The sequence below is a fragment of the Struthio camelus genome, chromosome 9 (genome assembly GCF_040807025.1).
Source record: "Struthio camelus isolate bStrCam1 chromosome 9, bStrCam1.hap1, whole genome shotgun sequence".
Taxonomy (NCBI): Eukaryota; Metazoa; Chordata; class Aves; order Struthioniformes; family Struthionidae; genus Struthio; species Struthio camelus.
In genome coordinates, this window is record NC_090950.1 from 32,162,789 (window position 1) to 32,187,099 (window position 24,311).

The 24,311-nt window shown below is 40.3% G+C and overlaps 1 protein-coding gene across 8 annotated transcripts in view; it reads right to left on the minus strand.

Annotated features, from left to right (window-relative positions):
• Nucleotides 1–3,579: 3,579 nt before the first annotated feature.
• LEKR1 (leucine, glutamate and lysine rich 1) overlaps nucleotides 3,580–24,311 on the minus strand; it is a 106,741-nt gene continuing 86,009 nt past the window's right edge. For 5 of the 8 annotated variants that reach the window (XM_068955107.1, XM_068955108.1, XM_009668490.2 and 2 more), the window contains 2 exons: nucleotides 23,747–24,046; nucleotides 11,155–19,114 (listed from right to left, as the gene is read on the minus strand). In XM_068955107.1, coding sequence (XP_068811208.1) covers nucleotides 18,701–19,114; nucleotides 23,747–24,046 — 714 coding nt within the window. In that variant the 3' untranslated portion in view covers nucleotides 11,155–18,700. Of the gene's footprint in view, nucleotides 3,599–11,154; nucleotides 19,115–23,746; nucleotides 24,047–24,311 lie in introns of those variants that run through there. The other 3 variants (XR_011142935.1, XR_011142933.1, XR_011142934.1) reach the window with 3 other exon arrangements.

Here is a 24,311-nt window from a genome sequence, read left to right on the forward strand (position 1 = left end):
AATACTCTCCATGGAGTTGCTTAACAGAAGCTCTTCTCTTTCAGGGACCTGTTAAAGCTTTTGCTCTCTCCTATTACGTATAGTTCTGTTTTTTCAATCTTTTCTGTAGATTTAATGCTCATTATGTAGAATGTGATTTGTTCTGTGACCTTCTACATTAACCCTCTATTGCATGAGTGACCCTACCCATCCCTTTTATTGCAACATTTCAATTATTGCAGCTAATGCAAAGGAAGTGCGCGCTCTGGTAGTCAGGCTAACATACGGTTAGTATTCTTAGATGAAGTTTTTGGGCAAAGAAATGCCTCTTTGTAAGGTGTATGCAGCCCCAACACAATAGCTCTGGAACAGCTAGAGGACAGCCAGAGGAAAGTATTCCTATGAATTTCTGTGAATACTAATTCACAGAGAAGTCTGATCTTCCAAAGCAATCTTTTATCCTTTTGTTTTAAAGCACACAAATTAGAACCCAAAATGCTCCCTGCATACAGTTTTAGCAGGTAAATTACAGTCTCATTCTAACTCTAGTAAAAAATTACAGTCTCATTCTAGCTCTAGCAACTGCTTCTATTACCCAATAAGGAGGAGCTACAGTTATTTTTAGAAAGAATCTACAAAAACCAAAACCAAAAAGACATCAGCAAACATAATTAAGTTGGCAACTGGCAATCTATGAAAGCACTGAGGCAACACTGCTACTTGGTTACACCCATGTCTTCCATAAATCACACTCAACATCTGACCTCTTTCTGGAATTTTTTCAGTTGTTGCTGATGATCCTTTTTTGGGTCATTTTCCCAAAATGCACATGTGGTTCTTTGTTCAGAACTTTATGATGATTATAAGAGCCACTCAGTCCTGGTAACTTACAACAAATATTGCAGCTAACACAATGCTTCACATACACAGGAAACAGCTGGATAAATGGATGTTTAAATGGATTTCCATAAAAGCCAATGATTCACGAAAACTAGTGTACACATGGTAGGGTCAGCTTCAGGCTTCTTTGGAGCGCCTACTGCCTGAATAGTAACACCCCATGTGTGGTCAGTCAGGAGCACGTGCACCTGAGAATTACGCCACTGTAGCACCGCTCCAGAGAGTTACCCTAACATCAACCCCGAGCACCATAGGCAGATTTAGCAGAAGAGGAGAAGTTTATAAAATATAGCATTGGGAGGTATACTTCATGTACATTTTCTGATGCCAGTTCAGTGTTTCTTAGCTGGACATGAAAAAAAAGTGACCTCATACGCCAAGAGAGGGTAATCCACACGTTATTAATGCTTTCCTTTGTTTTATCTCTCAGCAGCTTGAAAGTAGGTTCACTGACAAGGACATCTGAGCACAACAGAAAGCCTGACTCTCGACCCAAACCCATCTGCAGAGGAAAATCTGCTGTACTTTCAATGGATCTTAAGATTCCTCTCTCATTCCCTCCATAATAACTAGATAAAAAGGACTCTTTACCCAAAGTTCGACTCATGTACTCGCCAGCTGGTATTACTCATTATAGCAAAATGATGTTAGGCCAGCATAAATCACTTTCCATGTCACATAAATTGGGAGATGGAAAATACCATTTAGGTCATCCAGTTCATCAACTCCTGCCAGCATGGAGTTGTTCCTGACAGTACATTTTCCATAGCTTTTTTCCTGTCCACTTTGAAATGACTCAAAGCAAAAGGGCTCCACCACTCCCCCTCAGGGACTCTTCCACAGCTAACAGAACTCAACATCAGGACATTTTCCTTTGTAGTGCACTGAAACTTTCCTTTGCTAAATGTCATCTCATTATTCCTATCATGGACCACCCTGAACTATTCCGCACTTTCCTTGATGTTTATCACTAAGTTTTTATTCTGTGCCTGTCACCATAGTATCTGAATACTTCTGATCTTCAAATACCTCCTACTATGGATAAAAGAAGGCAGGGTGCCTAGTGCTTGGAGAGGTGGCCAAGGTCCACCATCCCCTACACTGGCACGTCTCACAAAGACACCGTGGACAAACCATCTTCAGTTTGTGGCTCATGCAGACATACCCAGACAAGCTCTAAATAAACTAGCTGAAGTAACAAGGCTAGTATGGTGTTGTAGCACAGATTTTAACCACTTGATACCTACCTAAACCAAAAAAAGCAAAAAAAAAACCCTAGAAGCCTGAACTGCTATCTCTACATGGTCTTTTATAAATGATGAGGAGATTGAGTCTGGTGGCACTTTGTGGGACATATCTTTTGGCTGCACGCAAACCTCTCTCCAACATCCATCTCAGGGATGGGACTGAACCCAAGCTGGCGTTCATTGCTTTTTTTGCAATTTTTTTTTGCAATTGCTTCATTGCCTTTGTCAATAATGCTTGAGACTCCAGAAATTCTCCAAAAACCAGGTATTTTCCTGGGTCTTTCTCACATGACCTGGGCATAGGTGAGAAAAGCCACAAAATAAGGGCCATACATACCCAGGCTACTGTACTTTGCCAGGCTACTTGCTCTGCTGGGCAGAGCAAGACTTTGGGAAAGCTGATTTGGATCTTAAGTTTATGGCTCCAGTCTCTGTCATCTCAGCAGTGATGTTAGCAGGGTAACACTTGCATCTCTGACACAAGGCATCATCAGTCTTCACATCCGGTGAGGAAGCCGTCGGGGGGGGGGGTGCATGGAGGGTGGAAGGCAACATAATATGCAAAATAAATCGCTTGGAAATAATGCCTTCTAGCCCCCATCCCTTCAGCAGGACTCAGATATTCATGAATTTGCTAAGCAGAACAGACAAGGAAAATAGCCCCATGCACTGCTTTAGAGTAGTGTGACCTAAATTTCTGCTGTGCTAGTCAGCAGAAAGCAAAGGGGAATGAACCTGGTAGCAGCCACAGCTTCTTTGTTTCTGCCTTGCACTGATATCATATCACTCCAGGGGTCATCATCAGTGTATGACACTAAATATTTATTTTCTTACATGTGATTTTTTTGCTCTTTTCAATGCCCAAAGGGCTACTTGTCCAAGGTCCCACAGTCCAACTCCAAAAACGGAGCTGGCTAGTTTATTACCTCTAAGAAGAGCATCCTTAAGTTCCTATTTTTGCAGGGGTGAGAGGTGTGCTCATTGAAACTATATCCAGCGCATGAACAGGGCTCCCACTCACTGGAGTCTTGGCATATTAACCTAGATTTTGCATGCTCAAAGCAGCCTGAAAATCTGCATGCATGAAACTTCAGTTGAGCAATTTCAGCTGCAGATATTTGGGCTCTGTTTGAAAAATCTTGTCCCAGTAAAATAAAGATATGGGTTGAGATGATGTGAAACACTAGACGTTCTCCCGTAACAGCTGGATGCATTGCCCTGAACGAACAAATGGTTTTACAGGCAATAATCCTCTATAATCCCTGCATGGCAGGTACATTGAAAAACATCACAAACTTGGCCTAAAAATATTTCTTCTGGAGAGATAGCATGCTCTTTTCACAGATAGGAGAAATCAATACTCACACATATGCATATACAAAGCCGGATCCAAAGCGCACTGCAGTTACTAGGTTTGAGCAGGTTCCCAGTAAGTCTGAAGGAGGGCTGAGAACAGAATTCATTCTCTGTGCCTTAAAGAAAAGATCAACATTTGTTCATTAGCCTGTGCATAAGGGGATGAGAAGGCAGTTACAGCTGTGCTAACTCACATTAATCTGATAAGGACTTCAGTATAAACAGGAAAGAAGACACAGCTATAAAAGCACCAAGACCACACCCTCTCCACACCTTGCAATCACCTCATAAAAATTAATGAGAATAAGAATTCTAGAGGAGGATGTGTATTAGGTATTCCTGCAGCCTGCTTTTAAAAAGCTAACAATTTTCTGTGATTTTAAGGCAAAACTCAGAACTCATATTTTACTGCAAAGCTGTGATTGCTTGACCATAGTCAAAAGAAAATCAACAATGCTTCATTATGCATGTGATGCAGGGAGGAGAAAAGATTGCTGGGTGTGAAGAAGCTGGAAATATCCACTGGCCTTGCATACCCTTATAAATTGAATTACCCATTAGCCCTCATCAAACTATTCCATAAAATGGAGCGGCTCTGACATTACAAATATGCTCTTGAGGTCATAACAGATTGGGAAAAAAGAAGTACAAAAGAGGGAGCAAGCCAGCCACAAGCTCCTTGCCCAGCAGTGTCCCTTACCCCGACCTGATGTGCCAAGGAATGTAGTCTGACTATTTTCAGCACTGCTCAGATCTTCACAGGTATTCAGACATCAAATGGATTGGAGCCAAAACCTCTGCTCAGTGGGAGCTTTGCCAGAAAAAAACTCAATTTAAATCCAATTCAGGAACTAAGGCCAGAGGCCTTGGGTGCTAGCTCTGGTTTTGTTTTACACCACAATCCAAACTCATCTTACAGCTGAAGATATGAATTAATCTTATGATACTTCTGGTGGCTGCAAATCAGAGTTTATCCTCTTTATGCCTCCAGTGGCTGCTAGCTAACATTGCTAAACTGACCCTTCTCTGCTGCTCTCCAGCATCCACCACATCCCGTAGTCTATTTGTACCTTTGTCTGGCCTGCTTCCGTATTCTTCAGAGGACCCTCCCAGGTTTCCTGAGAGAAGGACTGCTAGGTATTCTGATCATTAGTGATTTTTTCTGATATTAGGTTGAAACGGTAAGTGTCCTTTGCTTAGCTATACATCATTCAGTAATTTCAGCTCAGCCTGGGCTACCTGCCTCAGTTCCAGCACTGGCTTCAGCAACGACCAAGCAGGTACGAGCTCCAGCAGGGCTCTCACAGGCTCTGTGCTTCATCTGAGCCCAAATCCTAGAGTTTGGCCCTGTAAAGATCTGTGTGTGTGTGTGTGTGTGTGTGTGTGTGTGTGTGTGAGATCTATCACAGAGTGCAGAAGGCGGTGCGTCAAGGCAGACTGACAGGGAGAGGAATAAAAGGAAATAACTTTGTCTGACCAACAAAGTGCGAGTAAGTAACCTACTTGCACTAATCCTGTATAACTGCACATCTTTGCTACGCTGGAAGGAAACAAAAATAAAAAGTAGTAGCAAAAGATACAAGCTTCACAGTTTCAACACTCAGCTACAGATAATCTGGAACCCTTCACCTCACAGATCTTCTTATCGCCCTCTGGGTACACATGCACATGCATAACTGACCTGCTATGACAATTTAAACACTTGGGGTTTGTTTTGCTTAGCCAATACCAGAGATGCCCACACACAAAATATTTATCTGTAGCCATAGCTACAGTAAGTAACAGAACTAGAAGAACTTTTCAGTATCAGCAGAAACAGAGCTCAGGGAGTCTCCACCCTATCTCATGCATCATGTACTTGCACTGTGGCTGGGATGAAAGAAACAGAGATCAAACAGGAAGACAGGAGTAGTCATAGCTTCCAAATTCCACTCTCAGTGAAATCCTTACATAGCATATCAAAATGAGATACCAGTCTCAGCAAATAGTGCTCTCTAGCCTAATTTCTTCTTCCCTGAAGGTAAACATGAATGGTGGCATGCACACCAAGCCCATTCATTCAGGGCAATGACCAAGATGCTGTGCAAAACAGAGAGTGCAACACATCTCTTCTTCTGTCTTACAAACTCCGAGCTGGGAGGATACTACTTGGTAAGGTTTGAACTGTTGACTAAGATCAGTGAGAGATCACATTTTTTCAAAGTTTTGCTTCAGGGTTTCTTCGTATAAGGGAGATGTTGCATTTAGCCTTTTCTTCTCGATTTGCAAGTTTACTTTTAAAATAAAGAAAGAGCAAGTAGGCAGCTCTGTACCTGCAGATCAACCTACTGTGAAACTGCAACATGCAGCCTTGCCAGTCAGGATTCAGCCAGCTAGCTACAAAATTAACGAGGAGTTCCTTCCTTACTCAGTAACGGGCATGAGAGAATACTGTGAACAAAACAATCTGGCTCAAGCCTTCATCTAGCATGAGCGTGGGAAAGGTAAATGCTCAGGTGATCAGGCGCTCAGGGCCCGTACACACTCGAGCTCAGCAGCTACCTGCAGGTGCAGCTGGACGGGAAGCAAAGGCAGAACACACCCTGTCCCTTTCGGCCCATTCGGTGGGCGCTGCAGCTGGTTAGATATTTCTGGCTGCTGCTTTGGCCTGGGCTCTTCACTCATGCCTGGAAACCCTCAGCCTGGACTGGTCAGAAATCACCAGGAGACTCTTGCTAGCATCGAGGCTCTCTGAACCTTTCATACTTAAGAATTGTTTAAAAACCTGAACAAATCCTGAACGCCTCCTGTCATGAATCTACTACAGACGGGCACAAGACACACAATGAGGCATTCTTTACTATGCATGTGTGTAGCTGGGTCAAATCAAACAAAATCCAATTGTTCCTTATTTGTTTCATTGTCTTTTTTAAATTTGTATATATCACATACTGCTAACATCTGATCAAAAGGAATAGATCTTACTCACCCCTCTCTTTAGGGGTCTGTATACTTGCCAGCCTGGCCTTCCTCTTTACCAGCAAGGACGCAGGATATCCAGGGGACAAGACACTTTCAACAAACAGGAGCATTAAAGTGATGTTAGGAAATACCTAGCAATCACTAGGGAAAACAAATGTAGTAATTATCCAGGAGATGTCCTAATAAGGAGAAAAATGAGGAAAGTGTTAGATAGGGAGAGGAAAACTCTAGATATTGAATGAAGCCAGTCCATCATAGACTCAGTACTGGGCTGGCAGTTTCCAAATCAGCAAAGTTTGCCTGTTGGCACTCAGGGCTGGAGGGAGCCAGTGCTGCTGAGACTGCAGCGCCATGAGATCTGCTGCCAGGGACAGGGACAGGCCTGGAACAACCCTCCAGAATGCAGCGCCCCCAACACTGCACTTTCCCAACCTGAAACCCGGCCAATCTAAAACGTGGCTTCTCACCCGCACTTCTCCGCACCATGAGTAAGCAAGAGCCTTTGTGCAACTGATGATGGTGAAGGCAAGACAAAGTTTTTGGCAGACCTTGAGCCAGGCTACACTGATCTTCTATCGGAAAGTCCCAGGCCCAAACACTCAACATGCAACTGGCAAGCTGGGTAAGCTGGGCACACCCAGCACCTACTGCAAAGCCACTGCTGGCCAGTCAGTGCCTTTCTACTGTTCTCCTGCAGACACTTTTATGCTTAGGCCTAAAATAGCTCTGTCCTCTGTCATGTTCCTACACAGCAAATCATGCTGTACTTAATGGAAATAGCAAAGAACAGCAGATCCCTTAAAGGTCTCTTGTTGTATTACACATCAGTGAATTCACTTCAGTTTGAGCATTCCCAAAGCACACTGGACCCAAGCCACAATCGTTCTTCATATACATAAGATAATTTAATTGACACTTCTTCCTAAGTTTCTAAGTGCTGGATTTGACCTGGACAGGCTAGGCTTCAGGATCTGGTGCTGGGGCTAGAGAACAGCCCGTGCCATCAGAAGGACAAGCTTTCAGCAACAAGCTTTCACCAGAAAAGCTCGCATGCAGGCAGGACACACCAACCCACTGTCATGCTGGCTCCTTGGCCAATTTTTGGCTGGAACCGGTGAGGGACGATTTCTGCGAGGCAAAAGGGATACAGCCTTGCCACAAACACATCAGAGCCAAGTTCTCCACAACACCCTCTCTGCAAGGCTGGAGAGAGTGAGGAGAACTAGCACCAGGTTTGAGTCCAGGCAGGTCTGGCACTGGTATCTTCCATGTTAGGTACATTTCTAATTGAAACAAGATTTGGTTTTATTTCGTAAGTGCTAGCAACTTTTACAGGTCAAAATATTTCTCCTATTGCCCCTTGCAGGTTGTTACTCTCAGGAAGAATTACTGATGACAGAGTGAAGTTGTTCTTTGCACATTTCTGTTTCGCTATAAAAAGCATATTTGAGGTACTGCTTTGTGCAGGAGGAATCAAAAGCAGAAGAAATGATTTATTTGCTTATATCCCCAAGCAGTTTTCAGCAACAAAGCTACCCCAAACCTCCTAGAAATATCTCCTAGATATTTCTCAGGGCCGTGCTCCAAGTAGAGGTAGATTCAACTCTGATTTAAACAGGAAAGGGACCAGTGAATGGATATGCAACCACTTGATCTTCTTTGATTTTGCAGGTATTTGCCCACAAGCTCCATGAGCTGATGAGAACTGAGAGAAAAAAGGGGGTGAGGAAGAAAGCTACCTTATAACCTTCCTTCCTAGACAAAGCTATTCCTGATCATTTTGGGATTTTCTTCTGCTTGCTCTCAATGCTTTGGTGCCGTATCTTCTGCTTCTCCCTCTCTCACACACATGCAAATAGAGCTCCCCAGCCCTAGAGCCCTGCATTTGCATTCAACCTCCATTCAAATGCTGACCAGAAAGCTAGCACTCCTACCAGCATTTCACATGACTTCTGTTTTGGCTGATGGCTCCTATTTTTCTTATCTGTTCCATAAGACTTAATTATTTCCTTTGCTTATCATGAGCGAGTGGCTGAAACACCCACTAGCTCCTACACCTTCCACCCAACTCCCAGTTTATTTACAGATATAGACAAAAAACGCGAGGACTGCTAAAAGGGGAAGAAGGGGCCAATATATTTTTTTGCCTCTGTTTTCTCTTATCTCCCCCCAACGACAACTTTCAGATAGCAGATGGCCTAAGTCAGCTCATGAAGAAGAAGAATAAATTTAGCTATTTCTGCATGTGAAAATGGGGAACTGAGACTCTACATGTAGTTTCACTGCAAAATGCTTGACTGTACAAGCAACAGCTTCGACAGGTACAAGGCAGGCATCCAGTTTTTAAAAATCAGGCTCCAAGGAATAATATTTTGCATATGAAATCTACTGCTAAAGATAATAATTAGATAACAATTAATTAATGGCAATTGCATCAACTTTGGAAATGACTATTACACAGGTTGCCAAGTCACTGAACAGCCAGTGACAAGGTAAAATACTACGGCAAGCCATAGGAGTAAACTAAAAAAACAGACATCTCCAGCTTACTCTTCTACTCTTATTATTTCAAAAAAACGCTTACTCAGAAGCTTGCATAAATACAGCTAAGAGGCAGTGAAGGACATGGTATGTTATGTATCTTTCCCCTATTGAGATTCGTAGAGGATTAATTTCAACAGCAGGCCCATAACGACTACTCAGAGCCTCTCTGGCAAAGTGAGCAGGGCTTAACTCCCTCAGAGAAACGCATTTAATATATAAGCTATTGATCTGGTAGCGTGTAATGGGTTCTTCAGCGTGTTGTGTGAAGGCCCAGGTGCAAGACAGAAACACTCTCAAGTTTTCCTTGCAGGGTATAGCAGTGCAATGGTGACGTGTTTTTCACGCAGTGCCATGCAGACACTTTTTCTACCCTTAACCAAAAAGAAATAATACTCCCCAAATGGTGTTACTCGAGGAGTGAACAAGTTTGCACATCAACACAGATTTTTTAAGTGTTCTCCCTACAGAAGAGCAAGCGTGTAACACACAGAGCACTCTCTTCTCTGAGTGAGGAACAGCTCCTGCGCAGGGCTGAGAGAGGGGAGCTTGCAGCACGAGCAGGGAAGGCTGGCACCTGCCACAACTCAGCCCAGCCTCCTTATCTGCCTCACGCAAGGGGTGCCTACTACCACTGCTCTTTAAGGAAATCTGTAATAAAGGGCCTTCCGCATGCATTCCTGCTGAAGGTGGTTGCCCAGAGCTCTTGGTTCGTTCTCGTCTCCAGAAACACAAAGCATTGGGCTGTCTTGACAAAACACGGTAACGTTATAATGAAAATGCCATATCTTGACAGGCCCCTCACCTCCCGCAGATGTGCTCTAATGAAGAGTAACTTTGCTAAGCAAAACTTCATGCTGAGGTTTCTCTTCTAGAGACATAGGTGTGACTGGTCAGGAAGCTGGGTTTTACTCAAAGCTATATTTAAGACCAGCCCTATCCAAGGGCTCATTAACCTCAAAGTGCAAAAAGCTCACTGATGCCTTTGCAACCTGGAACTTCTTGGAACACACATTTCATACCACCTGGGTTTTGCACCAAGTCTAAATTTAAAATCTCCAGGAATGCTAACTTGGCTGAATTGTAGCCCAAACAATAATTACATTCTGCTGAGTACAAAGCATTGTAGTAATACTCCATTTATTCCCCGTTTTGGTTTTCCTTTGTTTTTCTTTAATGGGTATGAAAAAGACTGGACCTGAACTTGTCTGCATGTTTGTTTCTGTGGTTACAGCTAACTGAATCCAAAATAGACCACAAAGAGACCTCTTAAAAACGTATGCCTGTCATGCTTTCTGACCTACATGCTTAATTCTCTTCTGTACTTTGTCCAAAAGTTGTTTACATCATTAGAGACCTTTTACACACTGTTGACTGCAGCTGGCTTTCTTTGTGTGCACAGTAATCAACTTGATATTTATACAAAATTGTTCTTTAACTTTTACATCAGTGAATTCATTCAAAAGCTTTGAAGCATTTCCAGCAGCAAACAGTGCACACCTCAGCATCAATACGGGAGTACGTGCCTGAAGCAGGCAACAGGAGGCTGTCTGGCTCTGCTGTCCCTTGCCCAGGGACTGCATATAACATTCTGCATCTTATCTTGAGCTAAGGTTAGTACAGGCTTCCAGTACAGAGTTGCACAAAATACTGTTTTCCTGTCCTATGAGAATTAAGATTTCAACAAATAAGAAGATAAAAAGTAAAACTTTCTGAATTTTCTGAAGTGAAGTACAGTACGTTTTGAGAGTCAAGAACGCTCAGCACTTGATTTGAATCCCAGACTCATTTCACTTTTACCTATTATCATAATTAAGCTGCTAATTGAATGCTGTATTTTTTCCTAAATGGGAAAAACAGAATTTTAACATTCAATAGTGTCAAAATGCAGTATTCTGACAACTGAAAAATTTTCAACATCTTTTTGGAAATAGGAGGTTCCCCAAAACAAATCATTTTCTGCAAATTTTCAGGCTTGATGAACTGGCAAAAACTGGTTTTGACAGGATAAAATGGCTCCATGCCATCACTTGTATATTCCTGACATTTGGAAATCAATTGGAAATAAATTCCAGAGATAAAAATCTGTGCTAATTTCAAAGCAGCCAGGAACAAACGCAGGCAATAGGAGAGTAAGAAATAAATGGCATCTGCAGCGTGGTTTGGGACTGCTCTTTTATTCTCTGGTATGTTATGACTCACAGAAAAAGATAATAGTTAAATCTGATTTTTTTGAAGAGGCTGATGAAACATTCAGATTTCAGACAGTGATATTCACTAGTGCAATTAGACAAGCTTCACAACTGAAATGTCTTCAGGATTAGCACGTCCATTTTCTTCATAACTTTGTTTAGTGCGTGAAAGGGAATATAGAGCACATAAAAAACTAAACAAAATATGTTTTACTTATGATCCATGAAAATGGGGATGCTCTGACATTTCACAAGCAGACAAAACATTGCACAGGGAGGAAAACAAATTGCTTTAGGTTCTCTCAATTTGCCATATTTCAAAGCTGACCTGCACATAGATCAGCACTAAATTTCAAAATGTCACTTACAGTGTACTGTAATACAACATGCAAAGTGAATACACAGCAATTCAGTGGTGTGACAAGGAAATAGGGTAAAACCCAACAATTTATGTACTAGGCAGAGGGTGGTAATGTACAGAACTACTGTAAAAAGGTAAAAAAACGAAGGCAACAATACAGTCAACACCCTAATAAGGTGTTTAAAATCTAAGTCTGATTACGACTTAATTTTTGCAAGCCTGTTAGTCATTTGTACTCCCATTTCAGTTTTAAAATACTAATACAGAATTATACATAGACCACAGCTACAGTCACAACCCCACAGCAGACGCCTTAAGACATTACCAGGGTGGGAAGACTTGCAGGTCTCGCTCCACCACAGCAAGAGGGTTGCCCAAAGCTCTTTGCCTCTTGTGGCCATCTGAGTCCCCTGCCTCTAGGCCAGCCCTGCCTGAGCTCCCTGTCTTCGCTCCCATCTGGCTGCCCAAAGCTTTTCCTACTCTTCAGCTCCATGCTGCGGTTCTTGCCTTAAGTCATCTGTCCCTAGCTTGTTGCCCAAATCCTTGTTGTGCCAGAGTCCCAGAAAGTTCGCTGCTACAGAGAAAACATTCATGTCCACGAAGAGCGCTGCACATGCTAACACGTTAGCAGTATTGCTAACTTCTCAAGAGCTAAACAAAGAAAGCATAGTCTCCCCCCTTCACAGGAGCTGTTACCTGTGACTTGTCCACTTCTTGGACGTAGCATTTGCATTGAGAAGACTCTTTAAAGCATCCTTCAGAGAGAAGTGAAGCTGCCTTTGATTCTAATGGATCACCGAGACTCTCTTCAGGGGAGAACAAGACCTTTGGCATACACAAAAAGGGCTATCTCATAAAAGGGATGGAAATAGGGTAAAATACACATTGTAAACATGTTTTATCCTAATACTTTTTTAGTATTAGGAGAATTTTAGTAATAGAAGAATTTCTAAAAAGTTCTCAATATACTTTTATTGACTTTTCCATAAGAAGCACGTTGGGAGGTACTGTCCTTTTAAATTTGTGTAAAGCGTATCGTAACTAGTTGGTATGATCTATACATTACAAGTTAACTTCAAAAGAACACATAGACTTTCGCCAGTGAAGTAATGGTGGAATTGAACTTGTTTTGGCTGTACTGTTACAACGTAACGATATCTGGTTTTATATATAACAGAAGTACCACTGCTGTAGGCTACTCAGTTATCATCCCTTGGCTTACTGGGAAGAAGTACAGTCACATCCTGGCACTGACCTTAATTCACCAGTAATTCAAGGCTCCAGATGGAAAACTGCAACTACGGAACGCTTGTCACTCATTTATTTCAGGCGATAGGAGGGTATCTCTTGAGATACAAGCAAAAATAATCTGCTGGAACTGTCCATGCTTGCTTGGAAGATTTTTCATTATCTGGGAACAGTTCACATTGCAATACCAGATGCTCAGATATTCCATCACACAAATTATAATTCCAGTGTTAAAATCTCTTCAACATAAATCTTTTGCAGTATTCTTTTTATTATCCTGCCAAAAATTAATCTTGTACTATGCTTTCAGGGTAGAAAAGACCCACATAAGTGCTAAGCACATTTGGGTATATTATTCTATGCCACTACAGTTGCATACATAGCTTATTCTTTCTGCAGTAGAATAAGCTTAACTGCCTGTAACAATTAAAGATAAAATCTATCATCAAATTTTCGCTAGCTAAAAAAACCCCTTTTAAAATAATAAAAAACAAAAATGTGGGATTTTTGTCTGGAAAGTAAATTTCCAGAAGATCACTCTTATGCTTTTTCTTTTATATTAAAAATGTACAGTGCTTTTTGCAGCATATTACAGACTTTAAAGGAAACTAGTTATAAAATGCTGACAGCCAAATCAAGAATTTAAACAACGGCATATCTCACAGTACAACTGTTTCTTTAAATGAAAAGAAAGACAGTCTATCTTTTCTTCTGATTAATATATTTTAACATATATGGCATTGGGTATGGCTCAAGTTTCTAGTTTCACACATTTTTATTAAGAAACTAAGATGCTACGGCACTAAGAACGTTTTTTTTCTGAAGTCTACTTTCTTCCTTAATGAAAAAACTACATATGCAAGCCACAGGCTGGGATCCCAAATCATACACACTAACTCAGCTAAAGGTCTGTTTACAATTTTCAATACATGAGGCATATCATTGCTTTACCTTGTAACATCCTATTAGGAATAAAACTTTGATACGTATGGCAAGCACTTAGCAATAATTACATCTCTCGCTAAAGCAGCAGCAAGACAGCCCGGTATCACCAGGAGTGGATTTTACTCTTTCTGTATTAAGTGTTCTTTGCGGAACCCACAGAAATTTTTTACAACATTTTGATGGAAAAAGCTTCTCCAAAAGCTCCATCTTCAGCTTCCCTCATTTGCACCTATTGCAGGGACACGGGGAGAGTGCAGGTCAGTGAGTGCAAAATGGCTATTCAGGAGAACAGCCTCAAACAAGCATTCAGAAAGCGCATGCAAAAATTTGAGGCACCCCAGAAGGACTCTTCTATTGCTTGTGATGGCTCCATTCTCCCTTTCCTAACTTGGCCTTGGATAGTGCCCTGTACCTCCCCATGAATCACATAGAGACATATTTCCCCCGTCAGTAACGATGGCTTTACATTCAAAAAGAGACAGTTGGCCAAAACACTAAAGTTTAATGCTCACACAAAGCCTTCCTTGAAGAATCAGACCAAGATTCTTGGGCCTTATGTCCATGCTCAGCTAAATCATGCTTGGTACGGTAGGCAATTTGGGGAGGGAAAGCGGCAACACGCCACCTCTGTGCTCCCTCGCCTCCTGAGGCTCAGCCCGCCCCGTACATCAGGGGGCACTGGCTGACACAGCCTTCAGTGCTCACTCTTAGTCCTGTAAGGGCCTCGCAGGGGAACCCCCTAGCTAAGGTTTCCATTCCTAATTCACAAACTGCAGAAGTGGCAATACTCCTTTACAGATTGGATGGAGTCACTTCTGCTTACTTGTAATATTTACTTTGCATGCTGTACTTAATTATTCAGTGTGCACTCCCTTTAATTAACAGGACATATTTACTTTTCACTTATTTAAATAGAGTAAATATATAAAAAGACACTACATATTTGAAACTTCTCTGGAATTTAAGGCTACTGGATAAAAATAAATGGATACATTTGGTAATAACACAGTATATTAGATAGCATATTAGATATCCTACTATGCAAACTGGTAGTCTACCAGAGGGATTAGTATTTTATGGAAAGATTTAGGACTACACAAATTACTATTCTAGATCAGGCGACCGTATCGGCTCAGTCAAGGAAGATACCAGAAACCACGCATTAGGCAGTAACAAGACATGGGGTCAGTCTCCCACATAGATATATTAGTTTTAAGCATGGCATCTTTTTCATGTACCCCTGTGCCATGAGTCCCAGCATAGACGGTCCAGCTTAAGAAAATCCCATTCATAAATGACATTACTCCTAAAAGATGTATTACCTCCAGTAAGTTTTATTTCCTGCAAACGTGCTGATATGGCGCTGTCTATATTCTCAGTGGTACTCCCTGTTGGTGAGTTTCATCCCATTACGAGAAACGCTTTGTAAGCTTTCTTTCATTATGTGAAATTAATATAATTCTTCTTATAAACTCATCACTGGTGAAAGAGACATTAATCTATTTAGCTTATTGCTTAGCAGCAGGAGTTCTGGGTTTCAGTGAGGTAGGAAAAGTGAGGGAAATACTGTTCCTGACTTGATTTGGATCCATGATTTATATGCTCCCTCATGCTAGAAACATTACTTCTGTGACTGCTCTCACTATTTTATACTGCTACTCTTTTCTTTGTAATTTATGAATATAAAATCATTCTTTATATCTACTGATACTACAGTATATAAACCTTGAGTCAGTTGACAAGTTCCTAGACTTCAAATCTGTCCTGTGTGCTCTGCTCCAGCAGCACAAATGGGATGAATGGTTGCTGTAACATAAATTAGGGATTTTCCATTATAGAAGGTAGATATTAAATCAGGATAGGTTGCTTTCCAAATCTGTGCCCTGTCTTTGCTTTAAGTACAGAGACTTCACTGCACAATGGTGATTTTCAATCAGTGGAGCAGCCCACAGGTAAAAATGTCCCATCTTTTCTTTGATACGAAAATTCAATCGTTAAACTTCAGATTAAGACATCAACTACCAAGGTTTTCGCCATGATACCTATACCATAGCCATACAAGTCAGTAAAATAATGTAATATCATTTATTGCATTTACATGACTTAAAAATTCTCATAATACTGTGAAATACAATTGAAGTTCCTCTAAGAATTTTATTAAAAATTCTACATAATAGAGATCTGGAACTCACCATTTTAAGAACTGCCTTAATGAACATCTATTACTTTGGCACCTGAAGACTGCAGGTGGTAATGGAATAATGATTTTCAAGCTCGAAGAAGCTAGGATCTTTCCTAAACAAAAGAAGAAAATCAACATTACCACCAACCATAGAAGGGGACTGTCTGGCTGCCCTCAAAACAAGTTTTTGGGAGGGCCATGCATCCCCTTCCTCTGTGCATTTGTGGAATTGCTGAAAAATGGATTTCATGAGTGTTGTGTTTCAGTGGAACTATTTTCACAACATCTTTGAAGCTTCTATCTTTCCACACCCTTCAGAAAAATATGATTAACTGAGCAAGGTCAACGGCCCCTGCAGACTGTTTGCACCATTTCCCAGACATCCTGGTTGTGTTTAGGGCTCACTATTGCCATTGGCCAATAAATCAGTCAATTGTCCTTGAATACAACCTGATTTTAGTACAACTAGACAAACTTCCACTGAGCATACAGAGGATAATATAGCAGAATATACTCGGTTTCAAAACTACAACTAGGCTCTTCTGCAATTGGGAAAGGCAAGCTGGCCTAACTCATAGCAGCTCTCAGGCTTCCTGCTTAGCCAAAGCTGAGGAAAGCTGAAAGGTGAATTTTCAGGCAATAGCTTAGACCTCCACCAAGCTGAGCTTCTACTCTCTTGTGGACAATATTTGTAGCTGCTTCTAACATATTCCAGCCAAATGACTTCTTTGGTTCTTTGAGATCAATGCATAAAAGACTGTTTTGCTGTGTGATTGCAAAGTAACTAAGCCATTTCTATATAGCAGTAGTTATCAGAATAACTTTTAAAATATTGAATTGTTGTTGATTTTCGAATTTGTGAATAGAGGATTTTTAAGTTCTTGGGTAAACTCTGCTACCATTGAAAACAGCTATGGTTTCAATAGGTGCAGAAGCTGACTAGGACTGAGCATGCTTTAAAATCTAGCCCTAGATGCTAAACCTATAAAGGTCATTTCTTCCACTGCTTTTATTACATGAAATGTATTCACTGTTGTGCCACTGGATTCAGCAAAGCTTTTCTAGTATACTCCAGCATGAGTTTAGCAGCACATTAAAGACATGGAACACTGCTGTCATTTTGCCACATATAGAATCATCTAATCACGCTGAAATCATGAGAAGGTCAAGGTTCATGATGTGATTACAAATGCATTCAGGCTACACCTGCGTCCTGTAAAGAAACAACTCCATGACACCAAGTGAACAGTGTGCCCAGTTCTGATCCCTGAAGTGGAACAGTTGATTCCAGTCACTCTGCTGTTGATACACACCCTCTGAGAATCTCCAAAATTTCCTCCTTTAATTTACCTTCCGTGACATTTTAGTCCAAGTCATAGCTGACAGTTTCTGAAGATGATGAACTGCAGTCTTTTGCAGGAGTGACTACCAGGGCCTTGCTTTCACCAACAGGCCTTACTTGCCCTGACCTGCCTTGCCTGGGACCCCCACCCACACACCCTCTACCCATTCGCCCAGGAGCTCAATTTAAGCTCATGCCCAAGCCCCCGGTCTTTGCCTGAGCAACGTTGTAGGTCTACCTGTGTTCAGCCCTGTCCTCTGCTGCCCTTGACTTATTGAGTGGACTTCCCAGCCTGACCTTGATCTGCCTCACTGCCTTGTACTGTCTGATGATTGCCAGACCGTCATCAGAACCTGCTAATATCACCAAGCTGCGGTGGCGATAGGATTATCTGAATAAACACTAGGTCTCTGGTGATGTAGTAAGTAAAATCTCAGAACGTATCTGTGTTGGCCACCAATGTTTCACCTAGCGTGCATAGTGCTCCGTGCTCACATATACAAACCACTTTCCAAGGCAGAGCTGGCTTGTTGGAAGAGCCGCTATTTCTACACTGATTTTCTGTCTGCAGTGTTTGCATTCTGTCAAAGATGCCTGAGACTTGTTTGGGGTTTTTATGTTCCAAAACAAACCACAGTTCCATGTATCAAGTGGTAAAATAAAAATATTGATTCTCCTGTGTAACAATTCCCTGCAAACTCCAGCACATCAACTTTCAAGCTAAAAATGCTGCTTAACATAAAGACACTTACGTGATAAAACTCCAGAGGCAACCAATCATCTTTTAGACAAAATGTATTAAGTCTTCAACTCCTTGTCGATTACCACGGCTTGAAGACATGCACACGAAGGCGGTAAGGAAGTTAAGTCCCTGACAATGTTTAGTCTACTTTGTGGTGCTAGAATTTGCCACATTCTCATGCTGAATGATATATTACGCCATGACTAGTTAATCTCACTGGCTTAAGCATAACTAGTTGCAAATGTAACACTACTCAATTAAACAATGGCAAAAATCTGACTCTAACTGAACAAACCACATTTTTACACCAGAAACAAGCAACGAAATTACATTGGCCAGCACTTGAAATAGGAAAATTACAGTAAAGTACGTGGTTTAGGGAAAATAATACTCAAAAGTGGCAATTATTTTAATTATACCTATTGAAGATGTGCTCCTCTTGGAGAAATAATATTTTTCTACTTTTCTCATCTTGAAATGTAGATAGCATTTAATTACATTGATAATGGATAAAGAAACATCATTGCATCAACAGTATATGTATACACAAGTTTAACTTAATTTTAAGTTGTAGAAATGCATGAAGTGCATTTGGTAAGATTTGGCCCCAAGGCTCCACTAGTAAATGGTCATTTAAATGCACTGAAATGATTTCCATGTGTTCTACACACATGCTAATGCACTGTCTTTGACATTTTTAGCTATCAGAGCTGACTCAGTTGTCTTCTTATAACTGCAGCAATTCTGCTCCTGGATTCGTTCAGTGAAGATGCCCTTCCTCTTGGAGGATGTGGTGAGGTTAGAACTGGCAAACTCACATTACCATTGCTGTTACGCTTATTGGAGGTGGGTGCATTAGGAGCTCTTGAAATGCTAAACTGTCCTGAGAGATTGATTTCCTTCCCAGAGTTGGGGCTTGTGCGGCTTTTCTGTCCGTAATTATTGACCAGAGCAGCACAGGAGGTTAGGTTGCCCTGGGTAAGAGAACACTGTGATAACGGGAAGTTTCCACTGAGCTTTCTTAGTTCCAGTACTTGTTCCCTGGCTTGAGTCAAAGCTTCAGTCAGCTCATAGCGTTCCTCACACTCTCTGCGCACTGTTTCCTGGAGAAGAGTGTTCTGCAAACAGAAACAAACACTTGCTTCATGAAATGCTATTAGTTAGAAAGTGTGCCTATTAACTTCCTCAGGTCTAAGGCAGGGGTGACCGGAGGGTACTTGTTCAAAAATGTCAGGAACTAATGCATACAGATCCTTCGATATCTCATATTATTTTGGTTTCTCTGAAAGCTGCTCAAAGGACATATATCAAAATGTACATACCCTTCACCCTCTCAGGAGACAGTGGAAAACATGAGGTAGGTTATCAGAAGTTACTTCGGATCTCCTGTACCATCTTCTAACTAGGGGGAAAACAGGGAATCTCATCCTTGGGAAGGAAAAGCAACATATGGAGGGGAAAAATGACAACGCTGACGTTGATGCCCATCTGCTGTCACCATACAGCATCTCTAACCAAATAGCATTTACAAAATAGGAGCAGAAAAAAGGGAAGAGGGGAATGTGACAAAGAGCAGAAACAACAAAAAAAAAAAAAGGAGGAATATGGTGGAGAAGAGGAGGACTGGCTTTTTTACATTGACTCTCAGTGTGCCAATACTTTATGCCCAGCACAACAATATAGAAGGAGAGGAAGAACAAAGAACAGGTGAATAAAGAAAGAAAATAGGAGCTGGGGATGCGTATCATACCACATGATTAAAGGTCATGTGAATGGAAATATGTCTTAACATATAAGGATGGATGTTTACGAATGATGCTTATGTAGACAAAATAAATCTACAGGGCCTAATGCCTACTGTTGTTTAAAAAAAGTAATTATGCTAACAGGAACAAAGCCCTCAAGTGCAGATTGTTGGTAATAAAAAATACAGTTAAATTTTAAGCTTTCATAAAATAGATTTGCCAAATGTCTGAGGTCACTAGTTTAACTGGTATGCACGTTCTCCAAAACAAAACAAAACTAAGGCAAGAATGTTGACTAATTGATAATACTTGGGAAAAGAAAGTTTTGACTGGCTCAGAAGGGAGAGAATGTACATGGAGCAGAGGGTACTAGTGCATGAGGATGTAGCTATAACACAGATGAGGGATGTGAGGAGAGCAATACTAGGTGTTCTAAGAGGAGGCCGTAACCATAAGCAATATTTGTATCCTAGGGCTGATTATTTATTTATTACTCAATTTTACCCTATCTGATAAGTCCCAAGAAATCTGTAATGAAACGTAACAAATTGGTGCAGTAAAACATTTCTAATCAATGCTTCAGTTAAGGTAATGTGTAAATTAGATGCAGGCTATAGTACAGGAGAAGAAACTGTGACCGCAAAGAAAAAGCAGTCCTCAAACTTATTCTGAGGTAGCAGACATCCTATTTGCTAAATAATTACAATTTCCTATATGTGAATACAGCAAGTCAGCACTGGGAAACCTTGCATGACTAGAACCGCATCTTGTAAGCGATCAGACTGAAGTGATTTCAGTTAAATGAAGTGATTCTCACTGAGGAGGAGGACCCGGAAAAATATGAGATGATTCTGTCCCATAGACAAGGAAAAATAAACAAAAAATCGTTGCTAAAGAAGTGGTCAGTGACCCGTATTGTTATTGTAGTCATTCTCAGGAGTGAAGTTATGGAACTACCACCAAGAAGGAAACTTCATAAATTAAAACTGGAAACCCTGCAAATCTAGTTTACAAAACTAAATTTAAAGGATAAAATAGGTAACAGCAGATACAAAAGCTGAGAGAGCAAATATGAAAAGCATGTTAACATGGCAAAACCTGGGAAGTCATGTGAAAAATCTCAGTTTTGAGACAAAAACAGATCTCCAGTTTTAATAACCTTTCTGTAAGTGTTTTGGGTCTTGTGTTGTAGAACCTGTTTCTTTCCAGTGGTAAAAATAACTACTCTAGGGGATTTTATGAAAAGCTAAGAGTAATCCAGGAAGTTAAAAGTATTTTCAACCCAGGCAGGGTGAGCCAAGTTTACTCTGCCACCAAGACTGGCTTCACCAGTGTACTGCATGCAAAGTAAATGCACAGAAATGACAGAGCCCAGTGATTGTAAACATGCAGCAGGGCAGAATTCATTACCTCCTAGCAGTGAAGATATATTTAGCGTTCATGAATACATCAAAGGCACTAGCAGTTCGTGCCTTTCTACTGTTCAAACTTAATTATAGCAACGTGACAAAGTTTGGGTATTACTATGTCACTTTATTATGAATAAGATATCCAAGAAGTTATCTTTTTCCGTATGGTAAGCAATTGTGAACTGATTTTTGTGAATGAATTCTTTATTGATTATTATTTCCCAAATAATTATTTGGATCATTGATTTTCAGTCCAGCGGTTCTCATAAACTTTTCACTGTGATTATTGATACCCAAATAATATGTGACTAGTATTGGTTCCTGAGTAGACAACCGGAACTGTTTCACTGTAACAGAAGTCCCCTGGTACACTACAGAGAACTTGTTCCTGATGCTAATTTTCTTGGTTTCCGGCTGAAATAAAAAGTAAATAGATAAAAAGCAAAGCACAACATCATTAACTTGATTCATAAAATAAGAACTACTCAAAAGCACTAACATGAGCAGAAAACATCCACATACTTTCCTAATTCTGCTGTTCTAAGCAAGTGATTGTAGTTGACACCAGGAGATATACGAACATGGAAGGAAAGTATTTAGAAAGCCAGTCTCTTTCTGACACAGAGAACGATGAGCAAGTAAAATAGAAAACATTCTCAGTCATGCACAACCCATTGCCTGGACACAAACGTTGGTATGTAAACCTCTGCAGTGTTATAAAAGTGTGAGCTGTAGGCAGGATCAGATCACATATCACTTTGAAGTGAGGACAAACATTTATATATGAAATTCTCTATATGATTATGACAGGGTACATATACAAGGCAGAAAACGTGACAAGAAAGATGATCTTGATGGCACTTTTTTGAAGTTCTCAAGAAAGAGCATCATTAATGCTGTCATTAAAGTCAGAGCACAGAAGCGTGTTGCCACCAAATGGAAGGTGGTAAGTTCTGTTTAGCCAAAAAGAAGTTATTAAAATTATTAAATTTTTGCATGTGTGTTCCTTTCAAAACTTGAAAAATTATGGAGAAAAAGTCCGTTGTTGGCCAATTACACTAAGTCAGATTTGAGAACTTTATTTCGGTTAAAGCACCTTAGTAGTAAAGACTGGGTAGATAAGAAAAAATAAACTCAAGGGAAGAAGTAAAGCATTAGCAGCCATCAAGAGCGGAAACACAGAATTTTTGTTTGGGCTATCTAACCTCTGCACTAACTCCATGTGAAGAAGTTGTTGGAAAAGGGACATAATTATATGCAGAAGTAGAAGTGGGACAGATGGAAATATCCAGAATGATTTATTCTCTGAATACCTAACTCTACTGAGAACTTAATAAAAGAAAGTTAGAGATTAGCTTCTCTGCCAGGCAGAAGGTCAATGACAGTCCATGAACCAGTTTGGAAACTATTACCTGAAAGTCTGAGGAAGTATCATGATGTAAAGTTTATCATAAAACTAGCTTCAATTTTCAACCACTTTTGTCTGACCATTTTCTAATATAATCATGTATAACCAGGAGCTACGTTTTAGAGTGGGGAAAAAAAGAACATATGAAGAGCTACGGGAATCTCATGATTAAGGATAACACTGTGTTCCTTATCCTACTAATGTTCCTAACCAATATTTGAAGAAAGCCTGTCTTTCTAGCACTCTTTTCCATAATTACATGACAGAATGCCTGCCAACATCTTTCTAATTTCACTAGCACAATAATTCTCAATCTTTTCACAGCAAAAATAAGCATCAATTCAAGACCTAATTCATTTTAAAGAATTTCATTTTCATTGTTTACCAATTTTTTCTGCTACTAATTACTTTGGAAATTCCAGTCTAATCTTATCTATGGTCACTGATTTAACTGTTTTGACATTTCTCATATAGTAGTACGACTCTTCCTCCTCCCTCCCATTATACTCCAAACATTCAGCAGATGTCTGTGGTAAGACTATCCATCAGCCAAATTTCTCTTCACATGTGATTCTTTTTTTTATGCATTCCTACTTTACAAAATGTGGATTTACTCGTGGAAGGCAGGACAAACCCATAATAGCACAATATACATATGTACTCCCACAGTAAAAGATGCAATCTTTCCTCCCTATCCCTTTGAGACCAGGACTGTGTCCATTCTTGTTTATATTGACAGTCTGCAGTTTTTTCTTACAAATCACCTCCAAAATAAGTAAGATAACTGGGAGGATTGTTGCTGTCATGTTCTAAGAATGAGAAATGACCACGATTTCTACTTTGAAAACATGAAGAACCCTTTATGTTTACACTCATGTTCACGTAGCCCGATCTGATGTGAGGCTAGAGACTAAAAAAGAAATGTCTTGCAGGACCTGAAAAAGATTGTTATTTTTATTTTTTTTAATAAAACACTAGCTGAAGGACTTGCCTAATTAAAAATTTTACAAATTTTGTGATAATTTATATTTATGAAAACGTCATGGATTTGCTTTACAAACCATTTCATTTTAAGGAACTTTTAAACTGCATGTACCAGGCTCCAAAAAATATATGTTTTGAAAGAGTTCTAGAAATCACATGTCTTTAAGTAAAAATAGCAAGCCATTTCTTTGGTCAAGTTCCTACCTCCTCCTGAACTTGACTCAAACTGTGAATCAGCTCTGTTCGCTCCTGTGTTAATTTTTCCAGTTCATCTGACTTCTGTTTGATTTCTTTCCTCATATTATCCAAAAATGATTCATTATTGTTCTTTTCCATCTTCAGCTGAAATTCAAGCTCAGTAATTAGTCCTTTAAGGCTCTGAATATCTTTTTCCTTATCTTCATCTTTTTCTGCAAGTTTGATCTGGGCATCTTGTAGCTTCTTTTCAAGAATTTCCACTTCCATCCTCAAGCTATTGATGGCACTGGATATTAACTCAGGTATCTGCATGACAAATAATGCATTAGCCTACGTTCAGTTGGTTTCTTTAGATATGTAGAATTAAGTATCAGACAAATGTTAACCTCAGAAGAAAAATGCAAATGCCCACATACAGGTCCTCACAGATATTAAAAAAAAAGCTTTGAATTTACATAATATCTTCAAAGGATATCAGAGATCTCTACATGTATCAAAACTCAGGAAAAGAGAGATTAAATAGTGTGTCCAAGATGAAACAAAGAAAGAGTGACACAAATTGGAAAACTTA